The 16,794-nt window shown below is 38.6% G+C and overlaps 1 protein-coding gene across 3 annotated transcripts in view; it reads right to left on the bottom strand.

Annotated features, from left to right (window-relative positions):
* Window positions 1–16,794, bottom strand: part of NARS2 (asparaginyl-tRNA synthetase 2, mitochondrial) — a 102,870-nt gene that overhangs the window by 12,306 nt on the left and 73,770 nt on the right. For 2 of the 3 annotated variants that reach the window (XM_001492559.5, XM_070274329.1), the window contains 5 exons: window positions 16,326–16,458; window positions 11,313–11,411; window positions 11,163–11,200; window positions 6,858–6,924; window positions 5,089–5,226 (listed from right to left, as the gene is read on the bottom strand). In XM_001492559.5, the coding sequence (XP_001492609.1) occupies window positions 5,089–5,226; window positions 6,858–6,924; window positions 11,163–11,200; window positions 11,313–11,411; window positions 16,326–16,458 (475 nt within the window). The remainder of the gene's footprint in view (window positions 1–5,088; window positions 5,227–6,857; window positions 6,925–11,162; window positions 11,201–11,312; window positions 11,412–16,325; window positions 16,459–16,794) is intronic. The other variant, XM_070274330.1, reaches the window with a different exon arrangement.

Below are 16,794 nucleotides of genomic sequence, written 5' to 3'. Positions count from 1 at the left end.
ATTAGTCCTAGATATGGGGAAAATTGGTAATTCCTTTCATCATTATTTCCGTTGGTTTGTGGCTCAAGCTATTTTGATGCAGGCTGGTTAATTAGCCCTAGTCCAGGGAAATTCATTAGACACCCTTCGTTGAATATTCTTCCTTCGAAGTTGACTTCACAATATGAACGGTATTGAATGCTCACCAATGCTTAAATTTTCATGCTTTGCTGAGTAATACTGATACAATTTTAAAAATGAGAACATAACCTGGTGATATTGGCATCTCATCAGGGACTGTTGGACAGTCACTTTTTCCTAATCACACACGGCTGGAATGAATGGATATTCTTCTCTGTGAGGCCATTTCCCTAGCTGAATATTTGCCATCTGCCTTTGGGGGACTTACCCAGGGACCCAGACTCAGGGACATATGGCATTCTGCATGTTTGCTTAGATTCATTTTACTGAGGCTCATGCTCTGTCCCGTTCAAATTAGCAAACATGTTTGATAATTTACAAGCCATTCTTATATACCCAAATGAGGAAAAACTTACGCTACATGAAATCAATGAATCGTAAAGCTGGTTAGTACCTTGGAGGTCATCTCATCTAATTCTCTGAGAAACTGAGGCTCAGAGATTCGAGAGACTTGCCTAAGGTCAGAGAGCTAACTAGTAAGAGAACTGGCTTTCAAACTCAGCACTACTAACTTCTTAATCCGGTGTACTTTTCATTACAACTTACTGCATACCTTCATTTTTTTTTTTGGAGAGCGCTGGGGAGAGAAAGAAAGAAAAGAAACTATAATTGTAAAAATATACTATTTTACTATTTATTACCCTTGGCCAAATGTTATGAGAGTAGGTTAAACATTTCCCTACCCTTCTCTTTTGATTCCCTAGAGAAGGCACTTGTGAAACACACCTGTTTCAATTTATTTAGATTGAATCATGCCCATAGCAGAAATTCTTGCAATCCTACCTACAACCTGTTATTACAGCCCTACAAAAAGCAGCACAGAATTTAGTTAATTGACCCAAAGCCTGTTCATTCACCACCAAAAAAAATAAAGTAGGGGTGGAAGCATGTACTTTACATAAGTAGGTGGAAAAGAAATCTAGGTTGTTAATGAGTCAATGTTATAATCTATGTCTAATGTATACAGTTTAAATAAATTATATTTTAATAATTTAGCTCTGAGAAGTTGTATGCTATAGTACGGCATAAATTACAGAAATACACTAAAGTCCCATTATAATGCCTTTAGATGTCAAGCTGTGAGACCACATTACTAGAGAGACTTGTCATAATGAAGCCCTCCTGGTACTTTGAAAGGTAAGAAATGTTTGTGACCACAGTCTAGGAGAGAACTGCCTTTTATGGAATCTTATGTAATAGCATTTTATGATGTAGTAACACACACACCTTTCAACATAATTGTGCTTTATCATAATAAAGCCTTTATCAAAATTTAGAAGGAAAGGAGAGGGCTCCACACTTACTGACTACCACCCCAAACACTGTGCTATGTGTATTTCATATATTACCTAATTTAATCCTCACAATTTCATAAAATACGATCATCATACTTTTATAGACTGGGAAACTAGGACTCAAAAAATTAGGTGGTTTATCTAAAATCACATGGTTTATAACTCATAGATCTGGGACTTGAACTCAAGCGTGTCTGATTCTAAAGCCACTAGACTTTCCTTTATGCCATGTTGCCATCACTCAAAAAATTTAAAGTAAAAGCTACTCTTTAGCTTCCCAGAAATTTCCTTAGCAAATCAAGTCACTTACTCACTAATTGTTAACAGTGTGCCTAAAACTGTGTTGGGTTCGATTCATCCATCTAATCACCTGTCCACCACCAAATAGATATTAGGTGCCTGCTTTGTCCCAGGCACTACGCTAGGCATTAGGGAGACACTGATGAGTGAAAAAGAGGTCCTCAAGTCCTCTGGCATAGAGAGAACAGTCACTCATTAAATAGTCATGTAAATAAACGTAAAATTACAACTGTGTTAAGGATTATGGTGGAATAACAGTTAGTAGCTCTGTGTCTGAAATTTCCCATGGTACCACTGTAGTGTTTAACAGGGTCTCTGACAGTCTGAAGGGTCAAGGAAGGTTTCTCTGGGGAAATGATGACTGAGTAGAGATCTGAAGAATAAGCAAAATTACTTAGGTGAAGAATATTGTTGTAGATTGAGAGAACACCATGTGCAAAGATCCTCTGGTGAGAGAAAACATTGCATGCCTGAAGACGTGGAAGAAGGGTAGTGTGGGTAAAGCAGACAGAGGAAAGGGGAGCACCCCGCACATCAGGCCAGAGAAATGGGAGCAGCAGATGATACTGGGGCTTGGAGGCCATATAAAGGATCCTGACTTTCATTTTAAGAGCAATGGGAGTCCACTGAATAGTTTTAAGAAGGTAGATAACGTGATCAGATTTACATTTTCTTAAGGGTCATGCTGAAATGGGGAGAACTGACTCAAGAGGAGGAAAGAGTGAATACATTAAGACCAATTAGAAGGCTACTGAAGTAGTCCAGGCAAGACACGATGGTATCTTAATCTAAAAAGGTAGAAGTGGAAATGAAGAGAAGTGGACAGATTTGAGATATATTTAGGAGTATAAAAATGACAGAACTTAGTAATAGCTTGAATATGGGAAGTGGCGAGAGGAAGATTTCAAAGATGACTTAGGTATCTGGCTAGCACAATTAGACGAAAAGAGAATACTGAAAGAAGATCAAATTTGGTGGGAGGAGGGGAGAAGAGGAGAAACTGTGGATTCAGTTTTGGATATGTTAAGTTTGAGATGCATTTGAGATACGTAAATGGCGATGAGTCCAGAGCTCAGAGGAGAAGTCTAGATTAGAGATACTAATCTCTGAGTTGTCTGAAAATAAATAATAAGCTGTGGGTACAGATGAAATCACCTGGGGAAAGAAAAAGGACCTAGGATGGAGCCTTGAGGAATCCCAAAATCTAATGGATTAGTAGAAGAGGATGAAATCTGTATAGGAGACGGAGAAAGAATAAGCCGCTGAGAAAGGAGGAAAACTGGGAGGATGCGATGTCCCAGAAGCCAAGGGAGGAGAGAGTTTTGAGAATAAGAAAGTCATTAATAGTGCTGAATAATGCTGAGAGGTCAAGTAAAACAGAGACTTAAAAGTCTGAGGATTTAATAACATGACGATTATTACTGACCCTAGAGAGAGCTGCTTCAGTGGCATGAAGGGTGGAAGTCACACTAGAGGGAATGAGAAATGAGCAACAGATGCCATGCTACTCATAGAAACCTCACTTGCCATCCTGAAGAAATTAAGAGTTTCACTTGAGAAGGCAAAAGTTATACAGAGACTACAAAAAAGACACAATGCTACCAGTTTTAGTAATTCTTGAAGTGCTACAGAAATCCAGAAAAGTCAGGAAAGTCTTTACAGAGAAGGAAAGCCTTAAGCAGAGCATTTAAGGAAGTGCAACACTGAAAGACTGAAGAGTGCTCCATCTAGGGAAATCAGATGAGAAGAACACATGGTGTGTGGGGGACAGGGGTGGGAGTGGGGGAGTGGGATCGAGGGGAGTGATAAAAAAGACAAGAGATACAAACCCAGCCCTCTGCTTTGTGATGCAGGCTCAATACTGAATTATTTAGGACTGGATAATCTATGCCCTAGTCTCTTATTTTTTGCTGCCTGCCTGTGGGCCAATTCATTTCTCATAATCAATTATACCAGAGGGTTGGTAGGGAAAAGAGAAAATTGGAATCATAAATCAATTATGTTGCTCATTGGTTTTGGAAAATGCTTTGTGAAAGGTGGGGATGAGTAAAATGAAGAGCTAAAATGTACTTTTGTATTTGTGATTTTGAGGCAGGGTGAGAGACTGGAAAAGAACACAGACTTCAGAGCCAGAGGGAGTCAGGTTTGAATACTAACTCTGTCACTTCCTACCCATGTAGGCTTGGAAAATGCAGTCAGTCTCTTTGCACCCCAGTTTTCCATCTGAAAAATTGGAGGAAACAATAAGTTTCTTGGCAAGGTTCCTTTAGGACTTAGCACTGAGACTGGTGCCTGCCTCATAGGAATCTATTAATTGGTGGTGAATATTGTTTTAGTAATACTACAAGAGGGAAAATAGGAAATATATTGAAAGAGAGAACCTTGTATACCTAAGATGGGGGAATTTTATTTACTATGGGCCTTGATCTATATTTTTCTACTGGTATTTATCTAGAGACAAGTGAAAAGCCAAAGATAGCAAAGTTTAGTTTTTGGACCTTTTTTTCAGATAAACATATTTGTCTCACAGACTTTTACAATTAATGACATTAAGTAGATAACTATTCAAGAAATACATAGTCAAATATATTCTTATTTTATATTACTGCTAATTTTGTAAAGGAGAAAAGAGACAAAAAAAGGAAAAAGGAAACCAGAAGGATAAAAAGCAACTAAAGTTAAGGGTGAACAAAGAACAGAAGATAAGAAGGGCTAAAGAGAGCAGAGAGACGGACAGAGACAGGACAGGCAGACAGAGAAGAGGGAGTCAGAAGAGAACTGAGAGCAGGACCTGTCCTGCCCTCCTCCGTCCCTCCACACCCTCCCCTCAATACGTCCATCTGAGAGGCACAAAGTACGCTAAGCCCCCTGCTCTGCCAAGCTGGCTCTTCCTCTGCCCATCAGGCCACTGCTGTCACCTCTCGCCCAGCATATGCCCTGGCCTCCCCCTCCCCGCTGTAGTCTCCTAACCAGTATTTAAGTTGACAGTAGACCTGGCATTGCTATACAGAGCTCTAGGCCACTTCATCTCAGTTATTTAAAAACCAAACCAAAACAAAAAGACCTACACCTGCATTTGCTAAACTAAGAAGGACACCTTGTGACAGAAATGAGGAAGTATGTTTATGGAACACTGGGATCTTCTTTGAGAACACTTTTTAGAGGTGCCTTTGAGAAACTATCGTTTTAAGCGATATAAAGAATGATAGATATAATTTAACAAAATATGCCAAAGAATAAATGAAATTTTAATTAAGGGAAAAACCTGAACTCTGAGATGGCTAACTCTCATTTAATTAGCGTCTTTTCTTACTGTGTGCTGAGGGCCATCTTCATTATCTCTCATGTAGAAAGGCTTGAGTGCTAACGGATAATTAACGACAAAGACTGGTATGTTGCCACAGTGCTTCACCAGGAACTTTTCATGTTCAGTGTGTAGATCAACACCCCACTGTAAAGAGAAAAAAGAAATTACCAGAGGAGAAGACAGAGTAAAAATACAAACTGCAGGACCTGAAAATAACCTGAATCGGTTCCAAGGGCTTCCTCTCCCTGAGGATCAGTGATGTGTGGAGCTGTCTGCTGAGGTTACACAGATGACTGACTAGAGAGAGAGATGTGTTAGCAAGAACATCCAAAGGCCTGGAAAGATGAAAGCTGAAACTCGTAGATAAACACTCTGCTTTCTGCCCCCATCTCAGGGAGCGGCATTTAGCAGATGAAGAGCATCTGCAGGAAAACAAAGCACACTGTCCACAGTGGATAAAAACCGACTTCAGAACCATACTTTTTATTAATACTGCCTAGAGCTTCTTCTACAGTTACTATTCCTAAATCTCAGGAAATTAAATGATGAAAGATAATATTCCTAATATTGAGTCTATCTTTGGCTAGATGGCTTCTCTCAGTGAATTTTTTTTTTTAAATAAAAGAGTCAACTCATATATTAGATGTTCTTTGATGAATATTTAATAACACTGTTCATCTATTTATTCAGCAAATACTAATGTGCCTATTAAATCCCAGGTACCATGCTGGGAACTGGATATAGGGGTAAGAAAAAGAGACTCCCTGACTCCACGCAGCTTCCAGGGTAGGAGAAAAACATTAAATAAAAGCTTATGCAAAGAAATTAATTGATTATAAATATAACAAGCGCAGGGCACTATTATAAAAGGACCTGACTTAACTGGGAACGGGACTGGGGTAAGGACTAGTTTGAAGACAAAGGCATCGCATTCCCAACACTATCTTCTGACTCCCACTCGTCTGGCACTATCTGAATTAGAGGAAAGAAGCAACACCACAGGAACAAGACTTGCCTCCAACATTATGTGCATGCCCACTGATAAATCATGTGGCCTCTCTGAACCTATACCCTGGCCAATAAAGGAGTTCTAAAAAAAAAATTTGCTGTTTTCCCAAGTGGATCACAAATTAGGAGACTCTCTAAAGTTCAACAGAAAAAGAACCCTGTTTAATGTGTTGCCTCAACTTATTTGATCACATAACCTCTTTTTCTGTCACCTGTTATCACTCAGAATACACTTTGAACTAGGTGATTTCTACACTAATATTCTATGATTATAATTGTTTTTTAGGATTTTCATCTTCCTAAACTTGGGAAACCTCTTACAACCCTTTAGTCACTGCTATTCCAAATGATATGATTCTACTTCAAAGTTATTTTTCATTCTAAACATTTCAACAAGGTTGAGCAATCATCAAAAAAAGCCAACGTACAGGGGCTGGCCCAGTGGCATAGTGGTTAAGTTTGTGCACTCTGCTTTGGTGACCCAGGGTTCTTGGGTTTGATCCTGGGCATGGACCTACATACTGCTCAATAAGCTGTGTTGTGGTGGGTCCCACATACAAAACAGAGGAAGACTGGCAACAGATGTTAGCTCAGGGACAATCTTGCTCAAGCAAAAAAAAAAAAAAAAAAAGCCAGTGTACAGATGAGCAAATACTACATATTGCTAACAGGAGAAGCAAACTTATTTTAAAGGATCTTTAATGAAACAGGATAAGGACAAGAGGGACACATATTTTCATTTATATATATATATATATAAATATTACCTCTGGGGTGAAGGTGAAGTTCTGGGACGCCTGCTTTAAGATCTCCACTGCTTCAGTATAAGAAATGCTGGAGAGAAACAGGGTAAAGGGTCAATACAACGGGCTGTTGGGTTAGTCCATCTGAAAACTAGAAAAGGCCTATTCCCACACAGCCTTTGAGATCCTAAATGAGTATTAAATAGGTATTGCATAATCAGGAAGTAAGGTTGATCTAAACCCATGAGAGTCTGATCAGCATGAAGAGAAATGACCACTCAACAACCCACTCACGATCTACTTGCCATGGACACAGAGGAGCTAGTCACTCAGGCAAGGAAAGATTTTCTTCACATTCATGCTATGCCAATGCCCTAATAAAAGATGTGAAATATTGAGGCCAAAAGAGCAAAAGTCTTTCCTTAAAGTTGTCATTCATTCATCCAACAAACATATATTGAGCTTACACTATGTGCTAGGCATTATTCCAGGCACTGGAGATACAGTACATAAAAACAAAGCCCCTGCCTTTATGGAGTCAATATTCCTGTGTGTGTGTGTGTGTGTGTGTGTGATGGGGGTGAGGGGTGGGGAGTGGGGATAAGACAAATAAACAGAAGAATATAATGCCAGGGAGCTATTGGTGCTATGAAGAGAAATAAAGCAAGGTAAGAAGATGGAGGGTATCTGGGGGGCTATTTTAGATAAGATGGGCAAGAAAGGCCTCACTGAGTTGGCGACATGTGAACAGAAACCTGCACAAGGAAAGGAAATGAGCCTTATAAATATCTGGGGGGGAAGCATTCCAGACAAAAGGAACAGTGAGTACAAAGGCCTAAAATGAGGAACAGTGTGGCTCATTTGAGGAACAAAAAGGTGAATGTGACTACAGCATCTTGAACAAGAGGAAGAGTGCCAGGAAATCAGATAGGAAAGGGAGTCAGAGGTCAGATCCCATGGACTCGTTCAGGCCATAGCAAGGGCTCTGTAATGTATCTAAGCATTGTAAGACTGTTTAGGAAAAATATCATTGATTATCTCAGTGAGAAACCCTCATGCCTAAAACAAGCCAAACCAAGAATTTAACTATTTGAATAGGTTAATATATGCACACAGTTAAAAAAAAAATCAAGGGGGCTGGCCCAGTGGCGTAGTGGTTAAGTTTGTGCACTCCCCTTTGGCGGCCCAGGGTTCGTGGATTCAGATCCCGGGCACGGACCTGTGCACCACTTACCAGGCCATGCTGAGACGGTGTCCCACATACAAAATAGCAGAAGACTGGCATAATTGTTAGCTCAGTGACAGTATTCCTCAAGCAAAAAGAGGAAGATTGGCAACAGATGCTAGGTCAGGGCCAATCTTCCTTACCAAAAAAAGAGAGAAATAAATAAAAAATTTAAAAAAATCAAGATCTATAAAAGAGTATACATCTCCCTTCCACCCTTTTCCCACAACTAGCTACCTAGTTCCTCTCCTCACACACAATCACTATTATTGGTTTCTTATGTATCCTTCCAGAGGGTTTTATACATCTATAAGCAAATAATATACACTCTCCCTTTTTTTTAATAGATGCCAGCCACAGCATACATACCATATACACTCTTTTACATCTTTTCTCACTCAATATATCTTGCAAATCTTTTCCTTTCGGTATACGAAGAGCTTCTTTATTTTTTGAACTATTACACAATATTTCATTTTGTGGATGTGTCCTAATTAGTTTAACTAGTCATCTATTGATGGATATTTCAGCTATTTCCAATCTTTTGCTATTATAAATCATGACTACATACGTCTATTTTATGCTATTACAAACTATTCTTATATACTAATTTAGCATATGGAAAAAATTGAACTGCTGGATCAAAGGATATTGGCAATTGCAGTTTTTATTTATTCTGAAAGATACTGCCAAAGATATGGTTTCCCTTTTACAGGGTTACACCAATCTACGCCCACCAGTAGTATATGAAAACGTCAGTTTCCCTATGTCCTCTGCCAGTACTGGACGATTAAAAACAAAAATCTACAAACTTTCAGAAGGACACTGAGCTCAAAAAATAACTTACCCCAAACAAACTTATTCTCTGAAGCAAAATGAAGTTCCTACCTATAATAACAAACTGGAAAGAGTTGCATCTTATAGTATAAAAAAAGCCCCCAAGGCTGTGTTTTGAGTGATAGGTTTTTTTCTGAGATGAAAATTCTATTCAAATTAAAATCTAGTATTAAATAATAGGTAATTTCTAAGGTAGGAATGGTGGTGGTATTGATAGTAGTAATAATTTTAAAATGAGCATTTTACAGAAGGGAAACTGAAGCTTAGAGAGGATGAGTAACTTGCCCAAAATCACTCAGTAAGTAAGCAGTAAACCCTGATGCACTGACTCCAGAGTCTAAGCTTTTAACTGCAGAGATCATGCCTAAACCACTGGCAGTTTCACATGTTGAATGAAAACAAAAGATAATGGGCTCTGGGTTCCCCCTCTGACTCTACCACTTACTAACTATGTAAATCACTTCACCTTAGTGAAAGCATTTTATAAATACAAACGTTAAAAAAATTAAGTATTTGCACTTCTAAAATAAGGAGATTGGACCACATTGTCTAAAGTTCTTTCCTGCTTAGACATTCTATTGTTCTCTTCCATTAACTACTTGATATGATCTACTCATTATACTGAGAAATACAAGAGCAGTCAAAATGGTAGCACTAGGATTTTGTGCCGTTGATATGCTACTGTTACATTATTAAGAAAAAATGACTCTCAAGTCTAAACATCTCTTGTTATTCTGTATCTTCTGCCCCACGTGATTTTCCCACCTCTCTGCTCCTTTCTTACTTTATCTTCTGTTATCCTTTTCCCTTATTCACTCCTGCTATTACTTGAACACACCAGGCATGCTACAATCTCAGGGCCTTTGTACTTGCTATTTCCTCTGCCTGGAATATTCTTTTCCCACATACCCATATAACTAGTTCTCTTACTTTCTTTAGATCTTTACTCAAAAATTATCTCAGTGAGATCTTCCCAGCCACATTATCTAAAATTTCTACCTCCTCGCTCTCCTTTTGTCTTCTCTTCTCTTCTTTCTCTTCTCTGTTTTTTCCCCCCTTAGTATTACTCATTCTCACAGACTATATGTTTTACTTATTTATCTTGTTTCTTGGCTTGTCCTACCTCCACCAGAAACGTAAACTCAGTGAAGGCAGGGAATGTTATCTGCTTTTTCACTGCTTTGAGACAGTTTTCAGATTCTAAAATAGTGCCCGGCACACAGTAAGTATTCAATATAAATTTAAGTGAAAGAACAACCTCAAAGGCTTTTACTTGTACTTCACTGCCTTCCGATTCTCTATCTCGGGGCTTCTGACTATTTCCTCCTTTTCTGACCCCATGTCACTGCCTTGCTATTCATTCAGGTTCAAGGACTCAGCACTTTAAACTTGTAGCCTGAAGGTCTAGGTTGATAGCTGAAATTCGTAGTTCAGTCAAGCTGGCCAAGTTTTTCTCATTCTCCTCCTCAAGGAGAGGTTAAATCCTCTTAGAACAAAATCTTCCTAAACCTAAAGATGGCAAGTGAAGAATGATACCAACTTATGTTCAGAAACAACTTTCTATTCTTCTGAGTATCAAATTTCCTATATACACTGTAAATACACTGAATACTAAGTCTTATATAAGTTGTTGGTACTATCTATGAAGAGGTTGCTTATTGTTCTTTTTCCATATCAAGTATGCGTTTGTTTTATAATAAACTGTAAAAAAGGAGCAGCCTGTCTGACTAATACGGTTGGTGGAATAAACAAACAGTCCAATATCAAGTGCTGTTTGAACAGGATTATTGTGGAAATGAAGCAATAAATATGTTATACCTAAAATACAGAGCTTTAGGTTTAAAAAAAGTGGCTAAAACTCAGTTTAGAATATATTATCAGGTTTTAGCAAGAAAAGTAAAGAAGAAAAAGAAAGACTGAAACAGAGAAAAACTGAGGGGCAGACATTACATGTGCATATTTTAAAAGTTTGCTTTTTAATCACGCAAAATTTTGATTACTAAAGTTAGCATTAGTTTGAATTGCATTAATACAGTTAATAATTACTATGTTCATTTATGTTGCTATGATTTACTCATTTATTTACTCATGAAACATTGATTGTCAACTATGAATCAGACACAAGGGCTATAAAAATAATTAAAACATGGACCTTCCTTGAGTCTAGGGAGTGTGATAAGCAGATATATAAAGAAAAAAATTTACTATAGCGTGAAAAAGATGATAAAGTATGAATAAAGTTCAGAGAAAATATAATATCTACTTACATTAAAAAGTTGTTTTTTAGCATATGTTCTAATCTGTCCTTGGTAAGAAAAGAGGAAAAAGAAAATTTATTAAATGTAATTATATTCATTATATGTAATTAACATATTTAAAGAGTACATGTATTGGGCTTTATTCACAAAACTAATTACCTTTTGGCCAGGAGCTATGAATCTGTGACAGAGTTCAATGTCTTCAGGACAATTTGAGAGAACCAGCATGGTTGCAGTCTTGAAAAGCCGCTCCATAACCTAAGAGAGATGACAGAGAACTGCCTGACGAGTAAGCTACTTTATATGAAAAATCTGCTTAGGGCCCTGTAAGGACTGCTCTCCAGGTTTTAGTAACAATAAATCCGTTAGAACTCTCAATCCCCAGATGTACTACAGCAAGTTAGCTCTGTTTTCCATATTGATTAGAGCAGCCAACACAACTTCTTCTCAGAGGTAGGGGGAAAAAAAAGAAAGAAAAATATCTCAATCTTTTGTTAACAGTTTCAATACTGGTACTGAAGTGGGATGTCAAATGAACAGCTAAAACTGATTAATGCCTCTCTAAACTTCAATATACTCACTTGTAGAATCAGGATAGTGAGAGTACCTAGTTTTCAGGATCCTTGTGAAAAATCCACTGAGATAATCCATGTTTAAGTCTTAGCTTAGTACCCGGTCAGAGAAGCACACAACGAACATTGGCTGTTGTGAAGAGTGAGACACTTTGAAAAGTGCTTCATTCAGTCATTGGTAAATGAAAGTAAACTTTAAAATTAGAGAAGCAATGAGACATAGCCACATCTAAATATACACACTTTTGCTTTGCTATAGCATGAAGTAAAAATAACACAAATCATTATACAACACAAATCAGCATATAAGAATTCATTCTACCAGCGGTGTCCATACAAGTCTCATGGGAAAAACTTGTTTTTAGAAGAAAAAAGTGGAATGAAGATATTTCTAAAACATTTTCAATCAAAATTAAAATTTTGGGGGGCTGGTCCGGTGGTGCAGCGGTTAAGTTCGCACGTTCTGCTTTGGTGGCCCAGGGTTCACAGGTTCAGATCCCTGGCATGGACCTACGTACTGCTTGTCAAGCCATGCTGCGGCAGGCATCCCACATATAAAGTAGAGGAAGATGGGCACGGATATTAGCTGGGGGCCAGTCTTCCTCAGCAAAAAGAGGACTGGCGGCAGGTGTTAGCTCAGGGCTAATCTTCCTCAAGAAAAAATTAAAATTAAAAACAACAACAACAACAAAAAACCCTAAAATTTTGCTTTGAAGTCAGTGAGATCATAGCAGACCCTCCAAATATCGTACTCATAAAGATACATACATTTACAGAGTACAGGCTGCCTCAGAGGCAGGAATCTTCCTTTCCTCTCTTGCATCACTGGTATACCCTACCAAGGCTGGAAACACAGTGGGGACATAAGCTTCTACTCAAGTAATTTAATAATGATCAGATATAGGAAAGTACTTAATAGCCAAGTGACGACCAGATATATTTATTTTTTAATAGATATATAAAATATTTTCATGTTTTATATTTTTATATTTAAGTATTATTCTGTAGGGGAATAAGTTGAGGAAAGAAGAGCAAAAGGAAGCTAAAGATCTTTTACTTTGAGCCTATATCACCTTCAATCTAGCAGTGAGATGAAGGAATCACTAAGTAACTGAATGATTTATGACGGGTCATATCCTTCAGTCACTAAAAAAAGCCGACGTGTATTAAGAGGAAAAAAGAACAGGTAGATTGGGTACAATGCCTGCACGGTTGAGGGACACAGTACGCCTCTCTGTAGGACAAAGACTTTGACCACTCGGGTAGTTAAGTCGGTGTCTTTCATGAGCAGTAAATTTCCATTTGAAGAAGAAAATCATTGGCTTCTCTAATCTTGACTTTCAGACTATGCTCTATAAATATACTGAAGAAAACAGAAGCTTAACTGAAGAGTTAGAATAACCCTCAGGTGCTTTTAAAAATATATTACTCAATGGCATTAAAATAGTAATATTTAATTGCTTATACTTCATGAGTGGAAAAAATCCTTTGTTACAATATTCTGATTCAATATTTAAGAGGCTGACTCTTCATTGAGATAATTTCCACAGAACGTAATTTATAAAAAGGATAAAATTAAGAGAAGGAGGAGATTACTTTTGGGGGTGGAGCATACTTTTTTCTTCTGTTTTTAGGAAAAAAGTTTATATTTCAATTAATTAAATCATTCAACAGTGTATGCCTTGAGTACCATTCAGTGGAGTCTCAAAGAAATAAGCCTTCTTTAATTAAAGAATAGATAATTCTAGAGCAAAGATCCTAAGGTGTAATATTCTAACGTAATTTACGTGTGGTCTTGTAACCTTCCTCTGTATCTATGTTGGGCCAGTGGAGTCAGGGTCAAGGCAGAAACAGGGAGGTGAAACGTGTGGTTGGTTCAACTCCTTACAACACTCTCATCGCCTGAGTAAAATAACAATGAAGAATTGGGTAGTGGGCTCAAACTGAAAGCTGCTTAAGGGATTTTACTGACTCCTTGTGAGACTCAGATCCTGACTCCCTAAAATCTAGAAGAGGGTTACTTGACAGTGTTACTATTGACATTTTTGGCCAGATGATTCTTTGTTGGGGGAAGGCGACTGTGCATTGTAGGATGTTGAACAGCATCCCTAAGCCTTTACCACTAGATGCTAGTAGCAACCACTCTCCCCTACACCCCTGCCCACTCCCTAGTAGGGACAACCAAAAATGTTCCCCAGGGGACACTGATCTAGAACAATCAGTGAGAGATGTTAAGTCAGTGGGAGCACGTAAGTGGATACTGTGGCGGGTGGCCAGAACACTCCTGCAGGATCAAGAGCTTTATCTGCTGGGAATATCAACTGTTGATGGTCCTCAGCTGAGTTCTACTTCAGGACCTGTCCGGGCTAAGAGTGCTGTCTTACCCAAGGTTAGCTTCTTCCCAAGGCAAGCCGGTGTTCAAAGACTGGATGAAGTGGGGAGACACAAAGGCCCACCCCCTTCTTGCCTTCATGTGGTACAATTATGAAGGACCATTCCAGCTCCAAGCTTGCTCACAGAATTGGCTAAGGCCCCTGTTTGCAAAAGCATCACAGTTCAACTTCTCCCTCAGCCCATGGTGCTGCCCTCCTTTCCTTACAGGTGCTGTTCTCCAAAGCATTTCCCCAATAGTCCCCTGCATGCAAATCTCTGCTTCGGAAATTGTTTACCAGGAAATCCAACCTAAGATAACAAAATAGTGAGTCCATTCTACTTGGTGGTATACGTGGTATTTATGTTTAAAGTGGAATTGGGTCATTTACTGGGTGAATCAGTATATACATATAAATGAATAAAAGTGAGATGATGAAAAGTGCTAAAATAAACATCCTGAAATCACAGATCAAAACTAAAATATTAACCAAAATGGTATTGGATAGAGAATTCAAAATAACAACAGTTAATTTCTGGGTACTTACTAAAGTGCCATGAATTATGCTAAGTGCCTTATTATCTGTCTAATCCTCTGAACTTCTCTATAAAGTATGAATTATTATTCCCATTTTATAGACGAGGAAACTGAGGCTCAGAGAAATTAAGCCCCTTGTCTAAGGTCAGTTAGCAAGTAAATGTGGAGCTAAGAATCAAATCCTGGTCCAACCAACTCCAGAACTTGTATGCTCTATCTGGATTATAGCCACAGCCTCCTAAAAGGGCTCCCACCCCTATTTTTATCTCTCTCTAAATCATTCTTTATATTGCTACTAGAGATATGTTTCTAAAATATAACTCAGACCATGGCCTTTCCCAATTGAGAACTCTTTCTCCTTTACATTTTGGATTAAGTTCAAACTCCCTAGCATGGCATTTAAATACAAGGTCTTTGGGGCCGGCCCAGTGCTGTAGTGGCTAAGTTCGCATGCTCAGCCTCGGCGGCCCAGGGTTCACAGGTTCAGATCCCAGGTGCAGACCTACACATCGCTCATCAAGCCATGCTTTGGCAGTGTCCCACATACAAAAAAGAGGAAGACTGGCACAGATGTTAGTTCAGGGACAATCTTCCTCAGGCAAAAAGAGGAAGATTGGCAACAGATATTATCTCAGGGCCAATCTTTCTCATCAAAACCCAAAAAAAACCCCAAAAAACCAAAAAACCAAAACAAGGTCTTTCTTTCATGATCTGACTCTTGACTCTCTCTCCAGCCTTATCCCTTGCTCCCAAAACAGAACTCTGAGAGCTCCTGTGGATGCTTTCTAACATAGCTACATAGATATTTCTCTAACAATAAAGATGTTTTATTTATTTGCCCAGCAAATAGTAAGAGCTACTACTTACTGAGCCTGCTATGTGCCAGACCCCTTATTAGGTGTTTTACATTACATATATTATTTCATGTACTCCTCACAATAACCTTATGGAATAGGTACTATTATTCTCATTTTAAAGATTTTATTTTTTCCTTTTTCTCCCCAAATCCCCCCAGTACATAGTTGTGTAATTTTAGTTGTGGGTCCTTCTAGTTGTGGCATGTAGGATGCCGCCTTAGCGCGGCATGATGAGTGGTGCCATGTCCGTGCCCAGGATCTGAACTGGTGAAACCCTGGGCAACTGAAGCAGAGCATGCGAACTTCACCACTCGGCCACGGGGGTGGCCCTTATTCTTCTCATTTTATAGCTGAGGAAGCTCAAGATCACCAAGGTTAGGTAACATCATAACAAAATTAATGGCAGAGCTGGGATATGAACTTAAATCTGTCTGATTCTTGTACTTTATACTATCATTACACCAAAGGCATTCAGTAGATGTTTACTAAATTAACTAGTTCTCCATATTCTTCATTCTATGAACACTTGTAAGGCACAGATGTCCGAGGTAAAAATGTATAGAGAAACACTTTAATGTCACAGATGCCTGATATTTAGAAAACTACTCATGTGCCACATATTGATGTTCGGTCAGCGACAGACCACACGTATGTCAGTGGGCCCATAAGATTAGTACCACATAGCCTAGGTGTGTAGTAGGCTATGCCGTCTAGGTTTGTGTAAGTGCACTCTATGACGTTCACACAACAACAAAATCTCCTACCGACGCATTTCACAGAACATATCCCCGTCATTAAGTGACATGTGACTATATTTTGAAACTTGAATACCTACCTGCATGAGATCTTGAAGGCTCTCAACAAAAGAAATCTCTGCTTCTACCATATAAAACTCTGCCAGGTGTCTCCGGCTCTGAGAATTCTCTGCTCGGAATGTTGGACCAAAGGTAAACACTTGAGTAAAAGCTCTGCAATTCAAGATTCAGAGTGTAAAAATAGGATCCACATGATTAATTTTAAGTATTTAAAATACTCAGTGAGCTCTTAAGAAAAAAGTTTTATGCCTGTCTTGTCCACAGATCCACACATATTAGCTGCTATATTTCTCTAATGGATGATAATAATAGTTTCATTAAAAATGTTACATTTATAGAAACCACTTTATCCCAAAGGAATTTGCAAGTGCTTTACAAACCCTGTGGCTTACTAAATACAGAATTAGAACCACTTCTGGGGGCACTCTACTGCAGCTGCCTTAAACAGCGGGCAGCTACATTTCACAGCAATCAAGAACACAGTCAAGG

This window comes from Equus caballus, chromosome 7 (genome assembly GCF_041296265.1).
Source record: "Equus caballus isolate H_3958 breed thoroughbred chromosome 7, TB-T2T, whole genome shotgun sequence".
In the NCBI taxonomy this organism is placed as follows: domain Eukaryota; kingdom Metazoa; phylum Chordata; class Mammalia; order Perissodactyla; family Equidae; genus Equus; species Equus caballus.
The sequence above is the reverse complement of the archived record's forward strand: the minus strand, read 5'-3'. Positions and strand labels throughout refer to the sequence as shown.